At 43.9% G+C, this 26,950-nt stretch overlaps 1 protein-coding gene and 1 long non-coding RNA gene across 7 annotated transcripts in view; one reads left to right on the plus strand and one right to left on the minus strand.

The window, feature by feature from the left end:
* Positions 1 to 22,415, minus strand: part of SHB (SH2 domain containing adaptor protein B) — a 119,070-nt gene extending 96,655 nt beyond the window's left edge. For 2 of the 3 annotated variants that reach the window (XR_010385956.1, XM_064501379.1), the window contains exon 1: positions 21,692 to 22,415. Coding sequence is in view for 2 of the 3 variants with exons in the window: in XM_064501379.1 (XP_064357449.1) it covers positions 21,692 to 22,273 (582 nt within the window). In the remaining variant the exon portion in view is untranslated. The remainder of the gene's footprint in view (positions 1 to 21,691) is intronic. The other variant, XM_064501378.1, reaches the window with a different exon arrangement.
* A 294-nt stretch (positions 22,416 to 22,709) lies between these two features.
* LOC112993866 (uncharacterized) lies at positions 22,710 to 26,052 on the plus strand. 4 transcript variants are annotated; one of them, XR_003261806.2, is made up of 3 exons: positions 22,710 to 23,536; positions 24,477 to 24,539; positions 25,418 to 26,052. It is a non-coding gene; the product is annotated as an uncharacterized LOC112993866 (long non-coding RNA). The 4 variants fall into 4 exon arrangements; XR_003261807.2 differs by having other exon boundaries at positions 22,710 to 23,177; positions 23,364 to 23,536; positions 24,477 to 26,052; XR_010385993.1 differs by having other exon boundaries at positions 22,710 to 22,801; positions 23,364 to 23,536; positions 24,477 to 26,052.
* The last annotated feature ends 898 nt before the right edge of the window (positions 26,053 to 26,950 follow it).

Consider the following 26,950-nt stretch of genomic DNA (forward strand, 5'->3'; position numbering starts at 1 on the left):
AGACTATTTCTACTGTTCCCAGAGATCCCAGACAGAAAAGGAGGTCCTACTATGCAAGTCTTCACACTCTCTTTCCATAAGTGACTTTTGCCTTAACAAGCCATATTCCAAGCCTCTCTCCATTAGGTTTGTGCTTGTCTGTGGTTAAGAAGCACAGCACACTACAACTGAGGGAATGTACATTCTGCAGCACTAACGCTGAGAGAAGCTGACTCCTGGGTCAGACCTGCCAGCAAGCATCACTGCACAGACCTATTGCCCCTTCACCAGCCTGGTGCCAGCTGCTAGAACATGTCCCTACCAAAGACAGCTTTGAAGACAAATCCAAGCTGCTAGCTGGTCAGTCATGTGAAGCCACATCTCCAGACCATGCAAGCATCCTCTGGGCTGCAAATAAACCACTGATATGACAAACACCCAGGCAACTTTTGAGCTATGCTTTCTCAGTGATGCTGACAGTGAACCAGACAGAACATGCTCCAGCTATTCAAGCAGAGATCAGACTTTTCCACTGTGACAAAGTGCTTTGATTAAATAAGGGATTCTGAGACCAAGAGTTGTCCAGTCATGACACATAGGGTAAACCAGATATTTGCTGAGACTGTCACATTATCCTCATGCCCCCTCATGTCAACCTCACAAAGCACAGGCTAGCCAGCCTTACTTGGCTAGCCTATTCATGTGCCTATGCACCAAGTATAGGTCTTAGAGCTGCACTGGGGCTTTGCTGATCATGAACAGGCCTTTCCACATGATAATCACAGTGCCTCCCCGTTCACTGCAACTTGCAAGTGCTCCAGGCAGGTATACTTGTGTTGTGGATCTTCCCCAAGAACCTTTCAGCTGTTACCCAGAGAATTAGTCAGCTGTTTGTTTTCCTTGGTCCAAAGGCCACGGCCAGCACAGGAAATCCTAGCTTGAGGCCTGCATGCAGTGGCCTTCCCAGATTTTGGATTAAGTGCACTTCCAAGCCAAACGGCTAAACTTGTTCCACTGGCTTCCGAATTGACCCTTCACTGTAGTGACTGGTAAACACAGGACATGAGAAAGAAGTAGATGCCATCCACTGTCTACCACATGTCTCAACCATTCAGGCTACCAGGTTCTTCCTCATCTGCCCCAGACATGATTAGAGGAGTGGCAATATGTTGAGGTGAGGTAACTGTTGGCTAGAAAAGGTATTCACACAGAGGGGCAGACCTTGGAGCAGGACACAACTAACTTGCCTCTTCCCTTAGCTAGATCCAGCCATCTTTCATGTGGGCTCCTGCTGTCACAGGGAATCACAGCTATCAGGGAATCCCCAGGAGGCTTCAGGCTGCCATACATAGTCCAAATTCATGTCTCAAAAGGCTGTCAGGGGCTACTATTAAAGACCCATGGCTTACCCCCAGAGAGAAGGCAAGATTGTTAGAGTGGACTGTGCTATCCTGCAATCCAGACTGCTGATTCCCGTCCTATAAAAACCCATCCTATGGCACCAGAGCAGGTAAATAACCTGCTCCATGCACCCACTCCATGCTCCTTTTGTCCTGTTTTCTCGTAACATAGCACAAGAAAAGCAATTTCAGTGAGGCATTAAACACTGCTTAAGTTAGATTCTTACAAAACTCTTTTGAGACTGTGAACTCTGCTTTAAAGACAGCTTCTGTGCTGCTTCATTACTAGAACAGCAAAATAAAGCTGAGAGGTGACAGTTCATATTGCTTGCAACATTTCTGCCATCGACACGCAAAAAAACAAGTCATCTTTGCTTCAAATGTGAATAACATGCCAGTTCCTACCTGCCTGCTCTGGCTTCTCCTTCTTTCCAAGAACTTAGTTTCAGCCAGGTGATCAAAACTACATACACAAAAACCAGAAAGCCATCCTGCACTTGGTAACAGTGTACTCTGCATCTTTAAGAAGTGCTAAAGGCTCTTGCCCTCTGCAGTGTTTTTTAAACAGTGTAGCATTTAGGAGATCATAAACAACATCAGGAAAGCTGTTTTGGTAGCAAAGGTGAGCACGTGGCAGATCTGGGTTGTCACTTAGCTCCATGAAACAAGAGTCTTGCTTACAAACCCTGTGAAGGCTAGCAGTTCTACCACAGTCTCTGTAACATCCCTGAAGCTGCACCAAGTACTATCACTAAGGCCAGATAACTACAGAAGAGCTAACCATACAGCACCTCTTAAAAAAACAGTCACACCCACCTTGAATACACATGCAGAGCTGCCAGAAAACAGTAGCCCAAACCAAAAGCTACCAAGCCAGGTCCTGGACTACAGAGATTGGAGTTTGGTCCCTGTTTTATTCCCATCCCAGTAGAAGGGTTTCAGTTCCCTCAGCAGAGATGCTGCTGCAATCCAGACCAGCAAACTGACTTCAGTCAATAATACCTACCACTTCTGCTCATCCCACTTTGTGCAAGGTTTTCCTTTAAACATACATCTGTTTTCAGCTCTGTTACTCAGTTAGCAATGCATCCCACAAAGAGCTACATAGGATGGTACAGAATGGAAACAAGCAATGTTGTTACTATCCCGCAGAGCTATACCCTACTCATGTTTGTTGTAAGCCTGCTTACGATAGTTCTGCAGCTGCAGAAAAAAACACCAAAAACAAGCAGAGGAGCTTTTTAAGATATCAAAGAACTCTAATGATATGATTGCATTCCTTTGGCAGGTTAGCAAGCATCTACTCTGCCATATACAAAATAGTTTTTACTTTCAAGCACAATATTTTCATAAGAGCTTTCTTCTTACACAATGTGGAGTATCTGAAATCCTCCAGAAGCCAAGTTCTGTCTCAAAGTTCACTAGGATATATATGAATCAGAAAAATATATACCCCAAAGCAAAACATGAGTTCTGCACAACTAGCACAAAGAGGCATAAAGAACATCAGTGCAGGCAACAAAGTGGACTTTCAGGGGAGCACGTCCCTCACATTTAACATAAATCTCTCTCTAATTCAGCTATGCTCTATGTGCTCCTCAACAGTGCTAATCCCTGAGTAAGAAGATGCTGGTTAAGCAGAACTGCAACAGGTAACTTAAGTTGCACATTCAGTGGTGAAGCTATGAATTACAGCAACGCTTCGATGGTTCCACTTAAAATACACAGTCAACAATCAAGAAAAATAAGGAGAAACAAAAAATTCTTCATGTTGTGACTAGCAGTGCAGTGTACTTAAGTCTTGTCATCATCATGCAAAAAGAGGAAGACATTCCACCTGCTGGCATGCTGACATTCAGTCACAGTCAGCAAAAAGAACTCAAACCTGTAGATCTTACAAAATTTGTGTTACCTGTCTCTTTTTGCCAGCAAACTAGACTTTAAGTAAGTTTAAAAGTGAGTCACACGCTATTGAGAATAGAAAGCTGCCTATATCACTGTCAAATCTCCAGCTTTCTTCAAATACAGGAAATCTCCATTCCCACAGACTTTTGAAATCCTGTTGCCAGTATATGCCCACACGGTAAGCAAAAAACAAAACAAACAAAAAACCCACCAAACCCAAAACATTCCTCCTACACACACGCACACACACTAGAGGTTTAACTGGATTCTGAAAATGTATTGGTGCTCACTGGTATCAACCAACCAGAATTTTGGTTTGGGTTTTTGTTGTTGTTCTTGTTATTCTTGTTGTTGTTCGGGGGGGGGGGGGGCGCAGGCGGGCGGGGGGTTGGATAAATTCAGTGCAAATTGTGAACTTGGAAATAACTTTCCAGAGGGCTAAGTAACATTACCATACATGCCATACCCTGCATTCAAATCAGGCCAGTATGAAAACATACATAAATAATCTTCCAAACCTGAGTTGACAGATCTGCAAACACGTGAATCATCTATAGCCCACGATGAGTTTTATCTCAGAGCTGCCATTCAGGTTTTTCTAACTTCTCTTCAGAATTTTTGTTTCTTGACACAATAAAATCTATCATGGAGATCAAAGCACCGTTTTTCATCATGTGACCCTTACTAACATTGTTGATAACATACATCACTTTGCCTTAAGTCCCCGTCACTATCACCAATCTCACTGTGCTCAGACCTGGTGGGACTTACCCTGTTACTGCCTGGCCTATGCTGTGGTCACCCTCAGTTCCTGGCCTATGTCTCCTTGTGGAGCAGCCCTACTTGCTGCTCCCCAAGAGCAGTTGTACATACTTTGCTATTTCCTCATTATCAAAACATTCTTATACAATATAGAAGAGCCTGGATTTCAGTGCTTTTTGGAAGCTTGCTTTTTTGACTTTCCAAACCTGCTGCATGCCAGACAGTTAGCCTGGCCACAAGTTCCACAGCCATTACAATCGACCTATTTGTTCACTCAAGTTGAACAAGAAGCTTCTGTTCCACCTTTAAATCAAAGTTTTGGGGAGGAAAAAAAAATCACTAAGAAACTTAATCAAGCCACTCCACCATCCCACAGAACAGCTAAAAGCACTTCTGCGCACATCTCACAGCAGTGAGAGATGCTAAGTTACGTGAGTAACCTAAGTAACCTAAATACTCACCTGTCCCACACCCACCTTGCAGGGTTTCTTGAAACAGCAAACATAAGTTTCAACAGATCAGTATTATTTCTGTGCTTTGGAAAACCTAACCAAGCTCTCCTGGTGCTAAGAAGCTGCAACTGCCCTGAGTATCTGTAAATCCTCACAGTTCTGGGGACACAGTAGTTCCTTATAGTAGGAGGCACACTGCCAGATATCAGGCCTACTCAAAAGTCTCCTGCATTTCACTGTTGCAAATTCATGATCTCTATTAGATTTCAAATTTAACCCAGTAAGCCATCCTTGTCTTTAACATGGGAATAATGTTTGTAGTGTAACACCATGGACTCAAGAGACACTCAACCACTGAAAAGAAAGATCATGCATTACACCAGAGCTCTGGTATCAGAACAATGAAGGAAAACTGTGCTGAGTCAGCCGATCACACAAAGCCTCTGACCACAGGATTTGCCGAGTGTTTATTCCAGATACTAGCCAGTTGACAGGCTTTAGCACTGAAGTCATTTAGATTACTGTTTCAGGTACCTTATCAGGATTTTGCTTGGAATAATCCTATCATGTTCAATTACTGAATACTGGGCAGATTAAAGAGTTGTATTACAGACTGGACCTCACATAATTCGCTCTCCCAGTGGTCTGTGCGAAGAACAGGTATTTGCTTTCAATCATTCAAACAGAGTAAACTATTTTTCAACTAAATATTCTTGCTGTGTATGTACATGCATTTATCCAACTGTGTTAAACTCTCTTTCCAATAACAATGAATTAATCTTGGTTTTAGAAGAATAATGTATAGGGAAAGAAAACTAGGGACAATTCTTTAAAGACACAAAAGCCAGGCCCATAACAACTAACATCTTAGAAAATAATCATAAAGTAGAATAAGTAAATATCAGTCACATAAAGCAACTTGAAGACCAGTTCACAAATTCCACCACAGAAATAGGAGTGAAAAAAAAATACAGTACTATTTTCTATCATGTTTTTCAAGTAAGAGAAACACCAAGACAAAAGGAAAAGTGAATTAATCTAAAGTACGTGAAACTTATATTTGAGCTTCCTAGATCAGGCAGATCAACCCTCGTTGATTCAAGGAGAGGTCTCAGGAGTTCCCAAGCAGGTAATCTGTTAAAACTCAAAGGCAAAAGAAAATGAACATGCCTTAATTACCAGGTAAACTGGTAGACTGAAAACAGTAATATTGTTGCTTGTAGTACAGATGCTATGAAGCCAAGTAGCAGTTACAAAATTAAAAATAATAACAATAATAAGCTATTAGATATAAGCTTCACAGTGAGTCTGCTTTGCCCCTCTAATAGGCAGGAACTAAGATGCAAACTTCATAGTCAAAGCATGTTCGTTGTTCTTCTGCATTCCCCTAAACCACCATTTAAGACCTACATGCAATATTATATTAAATTCAAGTCAAAAGCAGTGTTTGCACATGCAAAAGCATGATGTTCATATGCAGCCAGAGTAAGAAAACAATGAATAGACCTAAATACATCATTTTGCAGATATCTGTATCTGGCTGAAAAATACATTTTTAAAAGAAATGAGCAAAAAAAGAAACTATTGAGAACATACCACATTAAAATAAACTCAGTCATTAGGGATAATCCCTCTTTGAACTGAAGCAAGATATAGAAGAGCTATCCCTGGGACAGCAACTTCAGGGCAGAAAAATGTGTTTGCTGACTGATTTAGTGGCCATCCAGATTAGTTATATCCTACTGATTATATTCTTATATATATAATTTACTTACATACATATGTATGTAAGAATACAGAAGAGATTATGATAAATAACATGAAGTAAAAAGCAAAAGACCTCTCCTGCCTGACAATGCTTTGAAAGACATTTATTATTATCTAGGCAGACTGTATACTCATCCCTTCTCAGTTTTTGAGACTCACAATTTTTAATTTAATACATTCATATCACAGACAAGAACATGTAACTGCCAGCAGAGATACAGGAGGAGCTCTTCTGAAAAAGAAGGCACCTACACACTTTGAAGGTGTGTCGGAGAATACAATGGTTAACACACTTTACAGTGTTATGCAAATTCCTCATCCTGAGTATTTACAGTCACAAAAGAGCAGCTACTAGCTACAGTAAAAGTCACTGTGTATTAAACATCCATCTGCTAAACAAATCCGGTGCCCCAATTTTAAAACTGTGTGAAATGTTGAAAAACCACCAACCTCTCCTTGTAGCGAAGGGATCTGCTGGTCTCACTTCCCAGACAAACTGTAGGCAGATATTTCCTTAAAAGGGGCCTTTTCACATAACATTTAGGGAACTACATATCAGAAAGGTCTCTGATGATGAAACCTAGAAGTTTAGCCTGCATACAGAAGCACCACTAAGTTTGGACTAGATTTGTTTTCCAAACAAATAAAAATGTGCACTTACTTCCTCCTATGAAACACTGGATGCAAGTTCAGGCAATCTTCCCCACAGCCTCAATACTACCTTTTGCAAAATAAAATTCACAGACTTGGAAAACCTGCAAATACAGTGACCTACATGCCATCCAATTTGCAAAGGGCCAGCAGAAGGAAGTCCACCATCTGGGCAGCATTAGATCAGACCAGCAAAAACAGGCTTTTGAGTATCTGGCTAAGGAGTCAGAAATTTAGGTCAGGATCCTGGAGGATTACTCCAAAGATGGAGCTATGTCTGGAAACTCTCCCTCTACTCCTGGATTTGGGAGTTGGAAAGGCCCATATCAGCTCTGGCCCTGGAGCAAATTACAGGCCTCATTCATAGCTTTGGTTTCTACAGTGACACATTCCTTGTCTAAATGCAGCTGAAGTACAAATTTGGAAAGGTATCTCCTAAATTTCTATGCAGGGATGAATGGGGTAGTAAGGTGCCGAAAAGGAAATCAGCCACTACTTAGTAACAGAGTTTCAAGGGCTACATCCCCATACATAAAAATTAGTTTTATGACTGGATGAATTCCCATTTGCAGTTTCCAGATTTCAAGCAAATGCATCAGTCTGCATTTTGCAGTGACAGGACCCCAGTGCTAACAAGTTCATACACAAACAACAGTGCCTGTCTTCTCACCGATTTGTGTCCTTTTGTAGCCAAATGCCTCCCCACCTCTCTCTTCTCTGCCCCCCATTCCCCAAGCAGTAACTGCAGTTCCCTGCTAGTCCATGCGATATCCCTACACCATGTAAGACAACACAGATGCTGTTGCTGGAAGTTTAAAAGGCAGTTCTACTTGACAGGATGTCCTTCCTTGACCCATTCACCCACCTATATTGAACTTGAACATATTCCTTCCAGTACCTGCCAACAGATCCAAAAGCAATGGAAGGACAGACAGTAGTTTATAGGTGTTGTTTCCTTCGGAAAAAACCACACCAAAAAAAAAAAGGGGGGGGGGGGGACACCAAAAAAACTAATGTCCTATACATTGCAGTTGGCAGATGTGCTCTGTACAAAACTGTTCTATACATCACACACGCCACAGGACTACTCCAAAATCACAACTTACGTCCATTTCCACATCTAAACAATGGACTGTTTTACACTGACATTTACAGAAACAGTGACACATCCAGGAAGATCTGGATCACGGTCCCCTTCCTCTTCATCACCGGAATCCATCATATGCTGTTTCAACGGTCAGGTCTCATGCTACTTTCACCTTTCTACAGCATGCCTAGTATACCATTATTCACAAGATGCAATCACAGCAGCACAAGGCAGCAAAGGAGAGAGAAGTCAAATCATATCCTTTGCCGTGGGGCAGTGCTGAGCTTGAATGTCTGGGAATCAGGCACCATATCCAACTGCTGCTAGGCAAGGACATACACAGAAGCGTTGAGAGACAAGAATCTCTCTCCTCCATATCAGTGTCAGTCAGCAGGGCAGCAAAGGAGCTTGTGAAAACCTAGCAGTAATATTTCTTCATGGCAAACTGGCCATCACAAAAAAGAGCAGAGTGCAAACCAATTATACAATGTTTATTAATCAACTTGATGGTTAAAGAAAGAAATACAGATTCATATTTTACTTTCTGGGCTTCCAAACTCATTACACCAGACTAAAAACCATTTACTTAAGTCTCAATGCATGTTGCTACGTGAGTTACTGCATCTACTTTTCCTTTAGAGTTAAAAAGCCCTTTAAACTACAAACTGCTTAGATTTATTCTGTTTATAGACGGCTCCACTTCCATGTATATTTTACATTAGAACAGTCCTAATGCTAACAGAGTTTGCTTGCATAACAGCTGGATGTGTAAATAATTGCAAGGCAGACCCTTCCCTTACCTGAGCAGCTTTGGAGGGGAGGATGCAGACAGGTAAGATCTATGCTGATACATAATAAGCAAGCTGGATTTATGGTGGCCCAAATCTAGAAACAGACAGAGGAGAGCATTACACAATTCTATGTCGCGTGTCTCAGTACTTTAGCATGCAGATTTAATTACCCTACCTGCTGCATATACCCACTTGAAAATTCAGAGGACTATCTATGGAGGTAAAAACAGTCCTCTCCTTCCTACTGATCAGCACCAGCATTCAGGCTTGCTTTAGTATCCTTACAATATCACTCCTGTTCATTGACTCACCAAGCCATGCCCAACTGTATACACACGCACTTGACCTGAATAAAACCCTGTTCATTCTTCCTTGCCTTTTCAGAAGAAAGTGTCGGACTAACTTTACATTCACTGACTGCAAAGATTTCCCTATAGTATGGGAAAGAGACTCCAGCTTGACAGAGCTGTACCTTAGACCCTGGACTCCCATCCTTATAGGAATACATTATATTAACATAAATAAAAGTCTGCTGGCAATGCTCAGGCTCCATGGCAGTTTTTGAACTTCAGAGTCACAGAAAGATTTAGGTCAGATGAGACCTCTGAAGATACTTAAACCACCTCTGCCTCAAAGCAGGGCTAATGTCAAGGCTTGACCAGGTTGTTCAGTACTGAAAGTCTCCAAGGACAGGAATTCCACACCCTCTCTCAGCAGTATGCATATATATTGCACACACACATACACACATATATATCCACACATATACGCCTCCACTCCCATATTATTTAGATTTCAAAACACTACAAACCATTTCAACAAATGTAACAAGAAGTACTAAATTTGAGGCAAATTTTACTTAAACAAAACAGATGAGTGTAACTGGTATAACACAGCAACAGCTTGAGATCAGAAGGAAGATGTACATCAGAGGATGTGTTTAAGTATGCATTTAGATTCCATTCACAGATATTTTAGTTCCTGTAAAGACCAAAGACATACAAGTGCAATACTGACTGACTGCCCTGCACATTTCCCCAATCCCTGCTCTGTACCTAGCTCAATAATTTAGAAAAAAATCCTTCCACAGGAATATGTGATATTCATCACACATTTTTTCACTTGCATTTAGAACTGGAATGCGTAAAGTAAGCCAATAAATCTGAGAGTGACCACACGCAATTTCTGCATTTTCACTCTTTCCTCCTGCTTTCTTTTGCCATCCATGCATACTCCAACTCCATTCATTTTAGGTAGATATCATTATTTTTTTTCTTTCATTATGCAGAGGCTACTTTTAGCCTTCTGCAGATTGTGCTACTACCTTTTGAGGTTAAACGCTATACCTTCTTTTCTCCTACATTTATTAATTTTAATCAGTCTGCAGACTTCAATTAGTATTCCTGGCTCAACATAAAAGCACAATGATGAAAGAACATGTATCCACAGAGACATATCTCATTACTACTATTCTTATTATTCATTCCTCTAATACTTTTAGTCAGCTAATTCCTGGATGCAAGTTGACTTTTAACAGGGAGTGCTCCAGGGTCCCCATGTCTGACATCTACAGAGACTGGGAGAACATGAATTGTCTCTACAGCATGCAGGATTCGCTCCTGTCCCCAAGCAGCTGTCAGCTGCTGGAACCAGGCCAAAATCATCACTATGGAATCGCCAAAGACACATAACAGTAAAAAACTTCTCCACTCTCTTGCCTGGCAGGATTTTCGGAGCATAGATTCTGACAGCAATCAACAGAGACAAAGATAAAGCAGTAAATTTATGCAGAGCAGTCAGAGGCAATCCAACTGTGAAACACACAAGAAGGCAAGTCGGTAAAAGGCATTCCAGTGCTAGGACCTGCATGGCTACCACAGACAGTGACAGCCATTCAGGGACAATCCCCAAACCCACCTGACCTCTCAAAGATAAGACAGCAACTTGCTGAGCAGCAGTAGAGCCACGTGGCTCCACCTTCTGCATTAGAGATCTCAGGAAGGGCAGAGGGGACCCACCTCTGCCTGCTCAGAGAAGTCCAGGTAGGCAGTTCCAGCCTATCACCTGGCCGAGAGGAGCACAGTCAGCATTCTGTTGTCCTGGCCAGTGCTCTGCACACAGCCAGCAGCTTCTGAAATCATGTATTTCAGTCCTACCTCCAGCTGCCATCACAAGCAGCTCCTGTCCCCTTCCTTCTCTAGCACAGAAGATAACTCTACAAACTCTGGAGTGGCAGCAGCCCTGGAGTAGGCTCTTCAGCCATAGCAGAAACACTCTACAATACTATGCCATTGCTGGAAGACCAGTATAGCAACCTGGGTGTGTCAGGAAAGTCCCAGCCCACCAGCAATAGCTGGCTTCTCCACACTTAGTGACAAAGAGCAAGCAAGCACAGCCCCATACAGAATTTTCCCCAAAACACAATGCTAGTGGTAAACTCTATGCAGCTAGCTTTTTCCCATGCACAGCTCAGGGCTCAGAGTTGCATTATCCCAGGTGAGAAGTCACTCCCAAACTTCCCAGTCGATGTTCAGCATCTCCTTCACTCTGCTGCTTTACTCATGCCTGTTCCAAAGAGCAGACAATTGTTAAAGCCCAGCACTTAGTCTGCAGTTGGCTGGGGAAGAACAGCCATGATGAACCAGGGCCGCTACACCACAGCTCAGGACTCAAGCAAAAATTGCCTCTAGACTTGATTTCTCCTTCCCGCACTCCATATTTCTGGGTCTGTTCCTCCACGACAGACCAGCAGCTAAAATGACTCTGGTATCACACTGCATCAAGTACCCACCACCAGTGGTACAGTGGCAGCAAGACCAATACAACATCACCCATGTCCCTCTCATGCTTCCTGTCATCCTTGAATGCCAGCTGGACATCTGTCAGCAACACCTGTGTAATTTAGTGCATGCTGAACCATGCTATGATGATCATCCATTCACCTTTCAATACACATAGAATCACAATGACATACAGGCCAAATCAACCATCCCACCTTATCTACTGATTTGCAGAATGGTGTTATGCATGACTGTCAGGAGTGGCAGCCCTCAGCCAAAGACCTCTGTGAGTCCCCCACTGGAACTTTCCCTGTGCAACTTCATGGTGGGGAAGAAAAATGGAAAAGGCTTGTCTGTAGCATGACAGACACCTGTCTCTTCCTGAGACATCAGAATGCAACAAGCATTCTTGGAAACTTTCAGCCTTCCTACCATAACCTTGGAGTATTTGGCAGCTGATAGTCTCTTCTGGGTTGTAGCCTTTAGTCTTTATCCATCTTTGAGTTATTTGTTTAATTCACCAAATAGAAAAATTGCTACCAGGATTTAGAGAATCATGCAACTCGTACTACTGCAACCTCAGTAATTTTGCACCGCTTTTGCTGTCAGGTGCAGCAAAGCTTCTCAAACGAATTTCATGTTTTAAACTGCCTGCAGAGGGACTTCATTCTTCCAGATCTCCTGCAGATAATCTGGCTACAGCTAACCAGCTTATTTCTGTAGTGCAGACATCTCAGGAGATGGGACAGGAGCACTGCAGACTCATGACAGAATAAGAAGGCTTGAGGCAGAGCAGTGTCCATGAAGTCTGAAGTAGACGTAAGTTATGAGGTAGCCACAGATCACAGCAGCCAGAGTAAGCTGAACCTCACTGGACTAATGCTTTCTCCCTGACTGACAGGGTCTCCTCCCAGTTTCACACTAAGCAAGTATTTACTCCTTCCTACACCCACAGCAAGCAGGTTACAGAGAAGACATGGCAAAAATCTGTTTGCTTGAACAATAGTGGTTGAAACTACAGACAGAGATCTGAAAGGATAGAGCTTTCTTTAAAGAAAGAGACCCCTCTAAAATTTCACTTGGATAGGATCCATTTGGATGTAAAGTCTTCCGTAATATAAATTTCCTGCAACTTTACCAAGCTGCAATCTAACAATCTTTATAAGATCCATACACAGAAACTACCCACAGAACACGCAGCATGGCTACGGGCAGTGTTGATGTAAACTCAGGACACACTTCTATCTCATTCAGACTTCATATATTATCCCCCAATGTGGATTTGAGGATCACTGTTATGACACCTCTTCGAAGATTAAGATGATCTTTTGTTGTTTTGGGTTTTACAGTTTTTTAAAAAACAAAGAAGAAAATAGATCCTAAAGCCTCTCAAAAGAGCAGAGAGATCTGAATTTCAGACAGATACTCTGCCTACACACACTCCTCCCTGCAGTTTGTGTCAGAAGCCCTCACTCTGCAGTGCTGCTCAATTACTGTCACATGCTAAACTGAAAGTGGCTGAAGTGGTCAGTATCAATCCCGCAAATGAAGCACTTTCACATCTTTGGGATTAGAATCACTGCAAATTCATTTATCTTTGGTTTTTACAAAGTCACACGGAGAAAATTTAAGAATACAGAAAAAATCTTTGAGACAGAGTCAATGGATAAGGCCCAAGGATAAGGCCCAAGGAAAGACACATTAGAAAATAAGAGATTTAGGAGTTGCAAGCAGCTTACTGTTTGGCATTAACATATGGAATTCAGCTACAGATACAAAGCAACTCTGCAGTTTTTCATCCACATCAACCAGAATACAGCTACTTTTTAAACAGTCAAGTATTAACAAGCAATTCACTTTAAACTGGCCTCCACCCCTCCAATGAAAAACAACCCGAGTCCTGGTAAGTCACTGCAGCTGCAAGTACTTTCATTGGTTTTCCAGCTAGAATTGAACTGAAAAGAGAGGTTAGCAAGTCCCTCGCAGCAATGGCTGAACCTCTGGTGCCCGTTTCATCATTGCCAAATTTGTTTTTATATTGTTTTGAATTTGTTTTGATAACTATTTCAAATCCTGACTTTGAGGAGACCAAGGCTAGAGCACTAAGCCCAGACTAACTGCACCAAAAGACATACTGTCCATCTCTGGGGCCATAGATGTGCTCGGAGAGACAAAAAAGCACGTGCTAATTCCTGTCATCCAGGAGTGGGACATGGGTACAAAATCAAGATTACAGTGCCTATGATCAGAGGTGAAACCAGCAGATTACAGCTGGACAATGCGAGGACAGACAGAAATAGCAAGCAGTTATAGGAAAAAAAAAATCTTGTCCTTTCTCTTTCAAGTCTTTGCATAGAACTTTCAAACTCAGACCTAACAGTCTGTATCTCTCAAACTCTCAGTCCAAAGGAAAAAAAACACTTTGTACAATATAATGGGCCCAGAAGTTAAGCACATGACAGCTCAGAACCTGTGTCCCTAGCAGCAGCATGGAGCTGTTGGATTTGGGAAGATAGCCCAGCACAGAAACATGTTGGTCTCACACGCTCTCCTGAGAAGCAAGAGCAAAAGTGAAAGACTGGTGCTGTAAGCACGCAGCATGCTTACTGGACCAAGTGAGCATAGTCCATAAACATTAGGCACACTGTTTGCAGGGAAGAACAGGGACAAAGGTCCACTACTCTACGCACTTCCCTTATGGGCATCTGTACTGCAGTATCAGCCCTTCTCAGAATCTTTTCAGGATAAGGCGGTGTGGAACACCTTCAGCTACAGTCTTCCAGTAAATTATTCAGGAAGCATATCTGAGTTCAGAAGGTGCAAGTCAGTCTTTTTACAAGTAAGTGAGGTAATTTGTTTCAGGGTTTTGCATGTGTTTTCTCCAAAAGAGTATCGTACATGATAGCCTCTTCTGGAAGACCACCACTCAATCTACAAGTGCCCAACTGCTCCAGACTCCTTCCACACAGCCTCTCTCTGGTTGTATCTCTCTCTCTGCAACAGCCTGAAAATATGGATGATTCCCAGAGCTGAGATGATTCCAAGCTGTGCCACTCCCAGACTTCTCTACTGCACAAGTCAGGCAGATTTTTAATTCAACAGCCTATCATTTCAAACAGTGACCACATCACACAGAACAGCTCTACAGTCAGTAAGACTCCACAGGCCCAGGTAATTATTGAGTATCTTCCCATTCTCAAGACTGTGATAGTCCCTTAATATGGGGCTGATGTACATGGAAGAATGCATTTCTAACTGCTGCCTTCTCATATAGCACCATTAACTGCTAGGGAAAAACAGTTTGCTGCCTTCATGCATGGCCCTGCCCAGGCCAGTCTTGCAGGTTCATAAGGTCAGCAGCCACCAGTATCTTGTTCTCCAGCTCTTTTGCTCATGAGCCAGAGCCCTCTGCCAAAGCAACAACCAGCACAGAGCAAGATCGTCTCAGCTGAGCTAGATGTAAAAAGCGGCAGCCTGATACACTGCTGTAATGGATTAAACATATAAGACACTGAGTTCTCCTTGTAGTTCAAGATCTTTAGGAAGTACATATTTGGATCTAGAGAACCCCACACTGCTCAGACAGTTTTCAAGTTTTTCTCAGTGCATCCTGAAATATCGCCTATAAAATTCTGTTAACTACACCCGAGCTGTTCTCACTTGCATGACCAAATACAACTTGGACCTTCCAGATACAAAAATAAGACAAACATATTCACAATGTATACTAAAAGGTTTAAGCCATATGCAGACATTATTATTGTTCCATGGAGCATAAGCACAATTTTCTAAGATCTGGAGAGCTCAAGTTACAGTTCCATAGTCTATTGCAATGCAAGAAAGGTACTTGTTGCGTGCAGAATAGGGCGAAGCTTTCAAGGCAAATGGCTTTAGCCCTTGTCCTTAGCTAGCAAGATCTCTGTGAAGCACACTTCTCAGGCATATCTCACAGAAACTAAGTTTTCTTCCTGCTCTTGTCTTCAGACCTTTGGAAATCAAGCCAGCAACTATGCTGCCTTGATCAGTTTCCAGCTTGACAGTTGCTGCCACACGTTTATGTACTTTCCCATTGGATCAGCTCTGCTTGTATGCAGCCAAGCTCTTTTCTACAGCATCAGGTACAGCCTCTTCTGTGGAAATGGATCTTGCAATGTCTGCTGCATTAAATACACAGAACTGCTGCACAGTTCTATCTGTGCTGCACAGAGCTAAAGCAAAATGCTGTTCACTATAAAATGATCATTTTTTAAAGGACAAATACTCTACAATCCCAGCTCTTAAATCTTAAGTAGTTGCTGCAATAGAATACAACAGTTACATCTGGAGGTTCTGCAGCCCCAAAGCCAGGCAGAGATGCATTTAAGTCCTGAAAACCATAACAGGCAAGACAAACACAAAGTATCCTTTCACACAGGATACCCTTCCCCTCAAGTATTACTACTTTAATTGATTTACACGCATCACACAATGCCAGAAATGGGAAAGTCACAAAAGAAGTCTTCAACATGTTCTACTAGTGGTGTGGTCTCCAATTTACCAAGTGTTTCTGTCCCTTGAGTCGATGTTAAGTTTCACATTTGTTCTTACACAAATACAGCAGCTGCCAGTCTTACATATATTGTCACATGTCATTCAAGCTCTTTTATTCTCACTCCTCTGCCACAGGAGGCCTGAGCAGCTACCATCTCCCAGTCAAGCACTAAACATGGAAGCCAGGAATGTCTTATTCTACATACTGGAGGAATCGAGCTGCTGCTGCCCCAAATTCTAACCCAGCCTATCAGTCATCTCCATTGCAGTCCACTTTCTGATAAGCATCATTCTTGGAGCCTCCAAACCTGCCTGATTAAAGTATCTAAACAAAAACAAACAAACAAAAAAACCACACACACCACACACAAACCAAAAACACCAACCTCCCAATGCTCCCCCCAAAAAACCCCCCCCAAAAAAACAAAAAACTCGAAACCCAACCCCCTCAAACCTCCCAACCCCCCCCGAAAAAAACTAAAAAAGAAACCAAAATAATCCCTCCCCCCCCCCCAAAAAAAAAAAAAAAAAAATCACCATTCCAAATTCAGAGACATCTGCTGATGGTGACTCTCCCTTGGCATTTGTTCCAAATGTCAGTCACCTCACTGTTCAAGATGCAGGCCTGGTTGCCAACTTGGGTTTGTTTGCTTCAGCTGTAGTTAGTATTCTTAACTTTACACATCAAAGTTTCCTGAATACCAGATACAGCATACCTCTACAGTTACTTTTGTAAGCTATGCCTGGAATCTCACAAAATAGTCATGCATATAACAGACATTTTCTGTAACAGGAGGTTGCCTGCCATTTTTTATCTCCTTTGCTCCCTGAATCAGCTATTCTTTTTTCCTGGTACTGCTTTAAACTAACCAGTTTCCAGCTATTTGTACTTCCCTATTTGTCTTTTATTTATAATTGCAGTACACCAGCAGCTTCCCTGAATCTCTTTCTTAGTCCAGTATCTCTTAAAAGTTTAATAGATAATTGAGCTCCTCAGCCAACACAGACAGCCAGGCACAAAACTTACAAAACCACTCATCTAATTTGTTGAAAACCATGCTTCTCCGTTTTGCATAAAGGAATACCAGTGTTCCATCCTTGTATATTAAAAAAAAAAAAAAAAAAAAAAATCAGAGATGCCAGAGTGCACAGAAGCATTTACTGAACATTCTTGGATCATTAAACACTATCATCTCTTCATGGTGAGAGATGTATACGGCAAATAGATTTTTTCTTTCATTCCTAATGTACTTAGTAGACTAAGCTGTGCTATTTACAGATTTTTTTCCTCAATGTTTTTTAAACACTTTTATCAAATTTTCTGACTTCACCTTCTGACTTCACGTTTTCTCCCTCAGTGAGTGACAGAATTTTAAGAGAAAAGAAATTCTCTCCCTGCACAGTATCACTACTGCACACCAGGCCCTATTAGGCTCTCCCTTTACATTTCAGGATTGTGAAATTAAAGAAAAAAAAGAAAGAAAGAAAGAAAAAAAAAATCTAATTTCTACCACCGGGAGGAAATAAACAGCACAGAAAGAAAAGTATGTAGCTCCTCTTTGTTCCATTGCTGAGAAAGTTAATATTCAGGAAATTAACTCATATAAAAGTTAGAAAAAGTATCATCAGACATAACCAAACAGGAAAGCAGTGAAAACACCACTGCGTCATTAGAATCTTCAATATGCAGTGGAGCTTTCTCAGTATAGGATCTCAAAGTCTCTGCACATTGTACCCAAGTGCCAACACTTGTTTATTATTAGAGAATGTCATTGTTATCTGGTATCACCATTAAACTGCAGAGCACCGATGGTTCTCATAAGGATTGGCTACGACCAGCCACTTAAAAATGAGGGACAGGTGGGTGGGCACAGATACTAATGAGTACACTAACAAACTTGCATCAGCTTAGTTTGAAAAAAGATGGAGGCCAGCCATGTTAGGCTCCTAACAAAAGCTGTCCACACTGCTGTGCAAAAAGATTGCAGTCTGCACTTTACCTTCCGGAGTGGGTGAAAACATTCAGCTAAAGCATCTATGTGCATGTGAAGAGACATATGGACAGGTAATGCCACTGCACCAGCTACCTCAAACAAAGCAGCTAGCTTGACACTGGTGTCTGATTCCACAACCAGGGTTAGCCACATCTCTCTCCTGAGAACATGCAAGTGTTGTATACAATGATGTCTCCTCTTCATCACACAGTTAACCTATCATTTGGATCTTCCCCTTTCCTCAAACCAACATAGCTTCCCTAAATAAAAATGATTTTTATTTATTTTGAATTTGTTATAGGCTTCTTAGCCCAAGCTAAATGGTGCTGTAACATCAGGAAGCATGGGCAAAAACTAAGCATCTCCAGGGCTCAAAGCCAGTAAAACAATTGGATGCAATGGCTAGAGCAGTATGTCTTTACCTGGTCTAATTGTACTTTGTAGTTCAATGGCTGTCATACAGCAAAGGCATGCTCATTTGAGCCAACAGCTCTTAGCAGTAACTAGTGCGTGGCCCTTACAGTTTCAGCAGAACAGACACAATTCACCCACTTCTCCGTGCATGACTTGAAACAAATGTTTTGAATTTTAGCTAAATCATTCCCTCAAACATCATCCACTTATAGCAGATCCATTCACTTCTTTCACAAGAACAACATTAGCGAAAGACAACGCACACAGGAAAAAGGTAACCCCTCTCCATGTTCCTCAGCAGAATGAAGCTTAGGGACAAGTCCAACGGAGGTAGATGTGTTTTGAAACAGCAGCAACACTGGTCTCCCATCACCACACGATAGGAGGGAATAAGAACATCAAAGAGCAACACACGATAGGAGGGAATAAGAACATCAAAGAGCAACATCTATCACTTTACCAAGTTTATCACTTAGCTATGAAACAGCTGAAGAGAATCATGTTAACATCTATCTTTTCAGGTGCAGGGCTGATTTTATTTCTCAAACATTCTAAGACTTCCTGCCTGTGACATGTATTTTCCTGGAATTTTTTGGAATTACCCTATTTTAAAAAGCTACAGGTTATTCATTCAAAACAAATTTTAGAACGTGCAACAAGGGCTTAGAACAGCACATGGACTTATAACCATACAAATGGAAGAGGAACCGGGTAATTATGGCACAAGTTTTGTACCAGCGCACCTGAAAACAGATGCAGTTTCTATTTTGAAAATTGCTTCAGTAAGGCCTAAAACTGAAAGATGATTAAAAAAAACCCCCATGCACAGTAGTCCATACACAAAACAGTAGTGGCACTTGGAAGCTCCTGCCCCAAGCAGTTATTTTCTTTAAAGTCTGAAGCTGTAGAATGTATTTTTTTAAAAAGGGGATATAGGGTCTCAACATAGACAATTGATAGAAGACTAAAATACATACTGAGATTGTGACTTTAATCATTCACTTTTCTGAAAGCTTCTTCTAGTGAGGGAAGATACATAAAATGACTGACAATGTAATAAATATCTAGAATTTTAATCTTGCATCATGACAAGCTGATTTATTTGGATTTGCAACTGGACAGGATACAATTTATCACATTGCCACAGAAATGTGTCACCAACCAATGCAATCCTGTTACATGCCTAAACATGTACACACAGATCATTTAAACTGGTAACATTTAGCAAATACGTAGAATTCCTGTGATGCGACTATTACACTGAAGTTGCACATGCCAGCTTACATAATTGGAGATAACAAAACAATAACAAAAACCTAAATTATAGGGATGAGAGAGGTGGGGGGATACATGCTATGCTTATAAGATGAGCAATGCTACTTCCCTCTGCAAGCCCGACTGCAACCTGAATTCCCTGAATACAGTGCTTTCCAGTACTGTGTCTGTCTGTAGTATTTTGCAAATACTGGTAGAAAACAAGCACTAAAAGATAAGAGAATGTTAGCAGCTGGACCAGTAGCTATGGAGTTTGCTTCAGGTACATGTCAGTTGGAAACACACTTAGGCACACAAAGCACTGCACTGCTGTAAGACAGGATTTTCAACTACATTAATGAATGTGTGACAACTTGTCACCTTATAAAATGGGCAGTCTGCCATAATCTTGACATAAACTCTACTGTGAGTTTATCCATTCACTGCAGACATAAGAAGCCCAGCTGATGAGCAGTTACTGCCCTGACTGAATCTGCCCACGTTAGATCTGACCCCAAAAGCCTGTAATAAGCAGCAAAATATTCAGATTCACAGAAGACTATTAACATACAAAGAAGCCTTTCCAAATGCCGCATACGGTTCTTACTAAGGAGTCTATACGGCAGATTTTTCCCTGATCTTGATATTCGATTTATTCAATCAGACCATTTCCTGCATGTGCAGAAGCAAGCACAGAGCAGGTATGAAGTCCACCCTATACAGATAGCTGTCAAAAAGCTGCAGGTGACTGGGGGGGAGGGGAACAAAATGAAACAAAAAAACCAAAAAAATCCCTAAATCCCTACACTGGAAATACTCCTGCAACTGAAGTTACAGAACAAAATTAAAACAACTGCAAGGCCAAGCAGCCCTTACATTCTCCTAGCCCGGTCCAGTGTTCACCCTGGAAGATGAGAATATTCCAAAAACAAGTCAAATGCTCCACACTCATCCACAACAGAGTAAGCCTGAGAAAAAGGCAGCAACAGGAAACATGTCCCCGAAGCTTTTCAGCACTCCTGAGTTTAGGTCAGCCACTGAGCACCATCACTGAGGAACCCAACCTTGTAGGTGGCCACCTGAACCACATACAAGGGGCTCTCAAATCCCAGCAGTTCATGGAAAAGACAACCTCCCCACAGTCCCATTCCCCCACACGCCATTGCACACTCCTAACACCTCCTAGGCCTATTTTCTTCTCCTTCTTGACTCAGAAAAATATCAGTTTGGGGTTTGTTTGTTTGTTTTAAATACAGCCACCCCAACCATACAACCCTTCCAGTGGGGCTGAGGCCACAACTTTGTCCCACAAGCATGAGGCTCCTCAAGGCTCCCCATGGCTCCACAAGCAGACCCAAAAGACTCAGGCCCTGTTCAACTGGAGCACATCAATCCATGGGCCCTGGTGGCAGTTGTTAAGTTGGAGGTGTGCCGTGTCCCCAGAGCACAGATAGGTAGACCTGCAAACCTCCCCTGCCAGAACGTGACAAAGCTACCTCAGGCTGCATCAGATGTCTAAACAGGATGGCAGCAAGTGACTTTCCTCTCTCTCTCAGTGTCTTCACTAAGACCTCTGAATGCACTAATTCAATCTGCAGAGCAAGGGTTTCAGCACAGCAGCAGAATCCCCTCCTTCACCCATGTGCATCCAGGTGCCATGTACACTAGGGCACAGGTAGGTACACCTGCAAACCCGCCCCATCAGGCAGCCAGAAGAGAGGCAAGTTCAAAAGCCCAGAGTAGGTGCCACTTCACTCCCAAGCCCTGCACACACCCTGCCTACCCAGAGATCTTAACAAGGGCCAGACCATCCACAGCCAGAGTCATCTGAAGAGGATCTTGCGCCCCACGATCAATTAGCCTTCTGGAGATGGGGACATCCCCAGCCCTGCTCCCTAGCTTGGTGGGGTCGAGGGCACACTTACTTTCTCCTTCTTGGCAGAGGGGATGAAGGTCACCAGCTGCTCGCAACCCTTGCTGAGCTTCTTGCCAGCGCCGTCAGCAGCGGTGCTGCCGCTGCTCTCAACCTTGATTAGCCGGTGCTTCGGGGAGATGTACTTGACATCGGGTGGCGTGGCCGGGCGGCGCTCGCTGTGGCTGCGGAACAGGTGCGGGGAGCCGGCTGCGGGGGCGGCAGGCAGCGCGGCGCAGCATGACGAGGAGGAGAATGCCCTCGGGACTGCCTCACCCGCATCCTCGGGCGCGCAGTAGTCCGGGCGGCACATAGCGCGCAGCTTGCGCAGAGATGAGCCGGGCCCGCTGTAGGGGTCCTCAAAGTCGCGGTCCTTCTGGGCGCGGTACGCACGCAGCAGGTCACTCGTGTCGTCGCGCAGGTGGCGGTGCTGGAAGCCAGGCGAGGTGTGGTGGTGGAGGTGCGGCGGGCCGTCGGGGCGGGGCGCGCCGCCGGCACTGTTGCGCTTCTCGCGGTAGTCCGGCCGCGGAGGCTGCGGGGGACTCTTGGTCTTGTTATTGCCCAGGCTGAAGTACTTGTTCAGCCATTTGGCCATCGTCGCCGCCGGCCCCTACGGCGCTGCGCCCATGGACGGCAGCTCGGGCCCCGGCGCCGAGCCGCTGCTGCTCAGCGCTGCGCACCGCCCCCGTGCGCTGCCACCGCCCGCATGAAGGAGCGGGGCGGCGAGGTGGGTCAGCCACCTCCCCCCCGCGCACGCCCAACTTTGCCACTGCCACCAGGGGCCCGAACGCTCCGCTCGGGGCCCCAGCTTCCAGTGGGACAGGGCAGCTCCGCACCCCGCCGCGGCCGCGGGGGTCCCTTCCCCCACCCGCCCCGCCGCGGCTCCTCCGCGGCTCCTCCGCGCTTACACGCTCCTGAAGCCCGGGCCGACCTCAGCACGCACTGGGGAGGCGGGGGGACGTATCTGCATACGGGGCCCGGCCCATCGCCGCGACCGGGGGCGGGGAGAGGCGGGTGGGGGCCGGGCCCAGTGCCCGCCGGGCCGAGGGAGGCTGCGCGGCGCTCTGTGCCCTTCCTGGTGGTGGGGGGAGGGGAGAGGCAGTGTCGGAGCTGTTCTCCCAAGGTGACCGGGTGCTGGGGCTCACCGTCGCCACTGGGGCGTGCAGCAGCACCCGCGAGCCGCTACGGGAAGTGAGGGAGCGTCGATCTGACCTCTACGAGGCAGGGCGACCCGGCGGGGCGGGAGCGCGGGAAGGAAGGAGGCACCGGCGCTCCTGGCTCTCTAGGTTGCTTGGGGTTTAGGAGCCTCTAGGAAAGCATAGCCCGGTGGGTCCATGTGGTCCCATGTGGTTCGAGCTCTGACCTTTCCAGCACTGTTGCCTGTGCATCACCTTCTGCCTTGGTGGGGTGGTGGTTTTGGACTGGGAGTCTGTTGGAGGTGAGGGGTGAATTCTCCTAAAGGAAGGTTCCAAGGCCTAGGCTGGGCAGGACTTACGCTGGTAAGCAAACAGGAAATTGCATTTTGTGCCGGTAGATGTCTTTCTGGGGTTTGTGCCTGCATTCCTAGATAAGAGCATGTGTGAATCATGCTGCCAAGCTTTTGTATTGCCAGGATACATGGCAATGACCAGTTGTGACCAGTTAGTATTGCTCTTGCTGTTTTTGTCTTTGTGTGTCTACCTAAGGGTGAGCATCCATCAGAGCAGATTTTCTCAAATGCTTTCTGCCCTGCTGTGTTTGCACTGATTTGACCTGGCTTTGGAGGGAAATTGAGATGGACGTGCAGTGGAGCATAAGGGGAATGTCCCTAGGCTGGTGTGTCCGGGCCTGTCTCCTGTGCCTTGCCACAACAAAGAAGGTAAGCAGACCAAAGGACTACCCAGGTGAGAGTTTGGCCAGTGGTGTTTCAGTTGTGCATACTGGTCCAGGGAGGGAGGTTTTCATCATTTTTCTGTCCTGCTAGCTCTGCAGAGGGGGAAGTCAGCTTTAAATAAGGATGGAGAAGGCCTTGCACTTACATCTTTGAGAGGCCTCCACCAGTGAGAATTCAGATATATCAAAAAAAAAAAAAAACACACAAAGTTGTTTTGTTTGGTTTTTTTCCCTCTTTTTGAGATTCATCTTTTTCGTTGCTTCAGTTCAGACCATTCTAGATTGTGAAAGGGATTCTCAGATCTATACTTTTGTATAAAGCAACAGCTTCCTGTTGCTTTATCAAGTGCATACATGCAGACACAGGACAATGCTCTGCACAAGAGCATCCCAGTCTTATTAGAAGCCATGGACATGTCCCTAATACAAACAGCAATGATCTGAACATGCTTTCTGAGCAGAAGGGTGGTCTGAAATTAGAACTGAGATGTAATCCCATTTTGAAGATATGAAACACCCTTGCTATGCAGGCTAAGACTGCTATACAGTCTTCAGAAAATGGAGTGAAGATGTCAGGGTCCTGTCACATTTTGCAGTGTTGCTTTGTATCTGTAGGCAGATGATCCTCTTTTTAATTTTCTAATTTTATGTTCAGAATGGGGGAGGGGAGAGGAAGCCCTTATCTACATGTCATTGCTAGTCACTTGTCTAGTGCTCTATTTATACTTTTGCATTGCTGAAGTCCAAAAACAGAGGCATATCTGTATTGCATTTGATTCATCCACTTCCCGGTAATGATTTTTGAGGGCTGAACAAAGTCAGTTGTCTCCACAAGATAATTAAAGGTGCATTGGATTTTCACATACAGGTTTTCTCTGGTTTTATGGACAACTTTAACTTTGCTCTTGGCTCTATGTTCTCTGTAGGATGCCTCTTTTGAATGCAAAGAAGTGTCTTGGCTTTGTCCATCATCATGAAACTTGCTGAAGGTGAGCCTGCCTGTATGCTTTGGTGACCTCCTGAAAGCACAGCTGTATGTCAACCACTCCTCCCTATGTTGTGAACGCAGGGTTTCATTATAATTCCTTCCGGAGAGGACTTTGTGCAGCATTGCCCTCAGCTGGTGTGGGAAGGAACATGACATCCTTGCCTTGCTAGTTTGGGCAACCAGAGATTTTTCTGTCTTTACATTCTTAGTGTTGTCCATCCATCTCTGTTCAGCGTGTTCATTATGTCTGGCCTTAGTTCGCAGAGCAACCTTCCAGGCTAAGACCCACGCTGCCGGATATCCAGTGTCTAACCTGGCCAGTACCATGGTCTTTCAGGGGGTTGCAAGACTCCCAACAGTTGCTGTTTCCAGGAGTGCCATGTTCTAGGCCTTTACGCAAGGGTTGGTTTGTGTCCTGAAGCAAGATGGGCTTGCATTTTTTTAAAACTGCGAGGATCTCATTGCTCACAAGTCTAGCAGCTCCCTAATCCTGCTCTGCCTGTCCTTTCTCCAAGAATGTGGCTCCAGCATAGAAGCATGGGAGGGGCAAGAAGGCTATCTGAGTACCGCCAAACTCAGTCCCACAGCTGTCCCTCGTGACAAAGATGAGGAACTACATTTTCTGCACTGCCTTGGCAGGCAGTGTGGGGGACAGGTGAACAGAATGCTGCCAATGCAGGGAAGTTTATCTAATATTTCAGAGGTTCCCTTTACCCACTTCCCATCAAGTCTCAGGAATGGGTGAGGATAGGAAAGATGTGGAGACCAGATAGCCCCAAGAAAAGCTAAGCCTATATAATACCTAACGTGAATGAAATGAAAAGAATCTGCAAGGCAGGCGTAGAAGAGAAAAGAGATGAATGTTCCTTTCACCTGCAGAGCATGCCAGTCTTTGAGCTTGCACTGACCAGAAGTTGCAAAGAGCACAGCAGCCATGGATGTGCAGACGCTGCTTCCCATTCCCAGAATGCTCAGAGGGTATGTCCACACCTGCAGCACCACTAATTCCTGACCTGACTAATCTCCATGTAGCTCTTTGGAAGAACAGGGTTTCATCCTTTCAGAGCTTTGACTGGAGTTATGAGTTAGTGGTTGGTTTGGGGCATGGTTTTGTGCAACACTTGGGGATGGAGGGGTAGTGGTGAAAGAGACAACTTAAAACTGCTTTGGGAGATAACAGATCCTAAAATGCTATTATCTGAATTTAACAAATGCTTCTGGCCCTGCACCTCTTGCAATGGAAGCACCAGGACAGGCTTTGCAATTTGTTCCAATTTAGAGAATGAGTAATACTGAGATTCCTATCTCAACTGAGACCAAATGAAGAGTTGGCACTTGATACATGTTTATTATTGCACTCAACTCATTCATTTGTACTGACTGTGTGTGCAAACTACTAATTATATCAATTTAATTAATGCAGGTAAGGTGCAACTTCTCTGGAACTTATGTGACATTTGTTTCCTCTCATGCTTCTGGTTTCCTTATCTAATAAATGTTGCAATAAATTTTAACTGCCTTTTGAATTAAAGAAGAAAAAGGAGCGGAGGAAATAACTTTCTGGATTAATAAACAGTCAGCAGTGCTGCCATAGCTAACTCTACAGCTCTTCTACAAAAAAGCAAGTGCTACATTTTTGATGCTGATTAGCTCCCCACATTGAAATACCTACAACAGGGCTTGGAAGGAGGATAATACATCTGGTTATTACAGCCTTGGGCTGGGCAAAAAATCAAGTGCACTCAACATGTTAAGAACTGCCATCACAAAACAGAGAAATGTTCTCTTTCCTGATGTGCTTCTCTCTTGGTGACTCATGTCAGATATTTTAGACATCCCGAATGCACTTGAATTTCTCCTATCTGTGTGTATTGCATCATATTTAGGTAGCGATTCCAGACCAGTTTGTGACTCACAGTCTATCAGAACTCTGAATGTTTTCCTTTTTGTGTATGTATGACTAAACGTGTTATTGCTGGAAAGACAGATTTTTCCGCTCTCTAAAATGACTTCTTACATCAACTAGTTTACTCCTGGGCAGGAGGAAGTAATTATTCTGCAGTTAGATTTTTGTTATTTAAATTCAACAAATACCCCCACACTGTCATGCTGCAGGAAAGAGGGCCTCTTCTGCTCTTGTGACTGTCTTTTTCTCCCCACTAGCTAGCATGGGCCGTGTCTCCTTGCTGTTACTTTTCTTGTATCTTATGGGCTATTCAAGGTCAGATTTTGAAAAGTAGAATTTGCAAAAGCAGCTCATAAAGCCAGTTGGAATTATGGTCCCAGGTATTGATAAGCATCCCTCTTGTCACCTGCTTCCATCTTTAGGTGCAATGTAATTCGGAAGTCTTTGGCCTAGGTGACCAATATGGACTGCATCATAGATTTACTCTGATTATGGGCAGCCTGGAA

The sequence above is a fragment of the Dromaius novaehollandiae genome, chromosome Z (genome assembly GCF_036370855.1).
Source record: "Dromaius novaehollandiae isolate bDroNov1 chromosome Z, bDroNov1.hap1, whole genome shotgun sequence".
Taxonomy (NCBI): Eukaryota; Metazoa; Chordata; class Aves; order Casuariiformes; family Dromaiidae; genus Dromaius; species Dromaius novaehollandiae.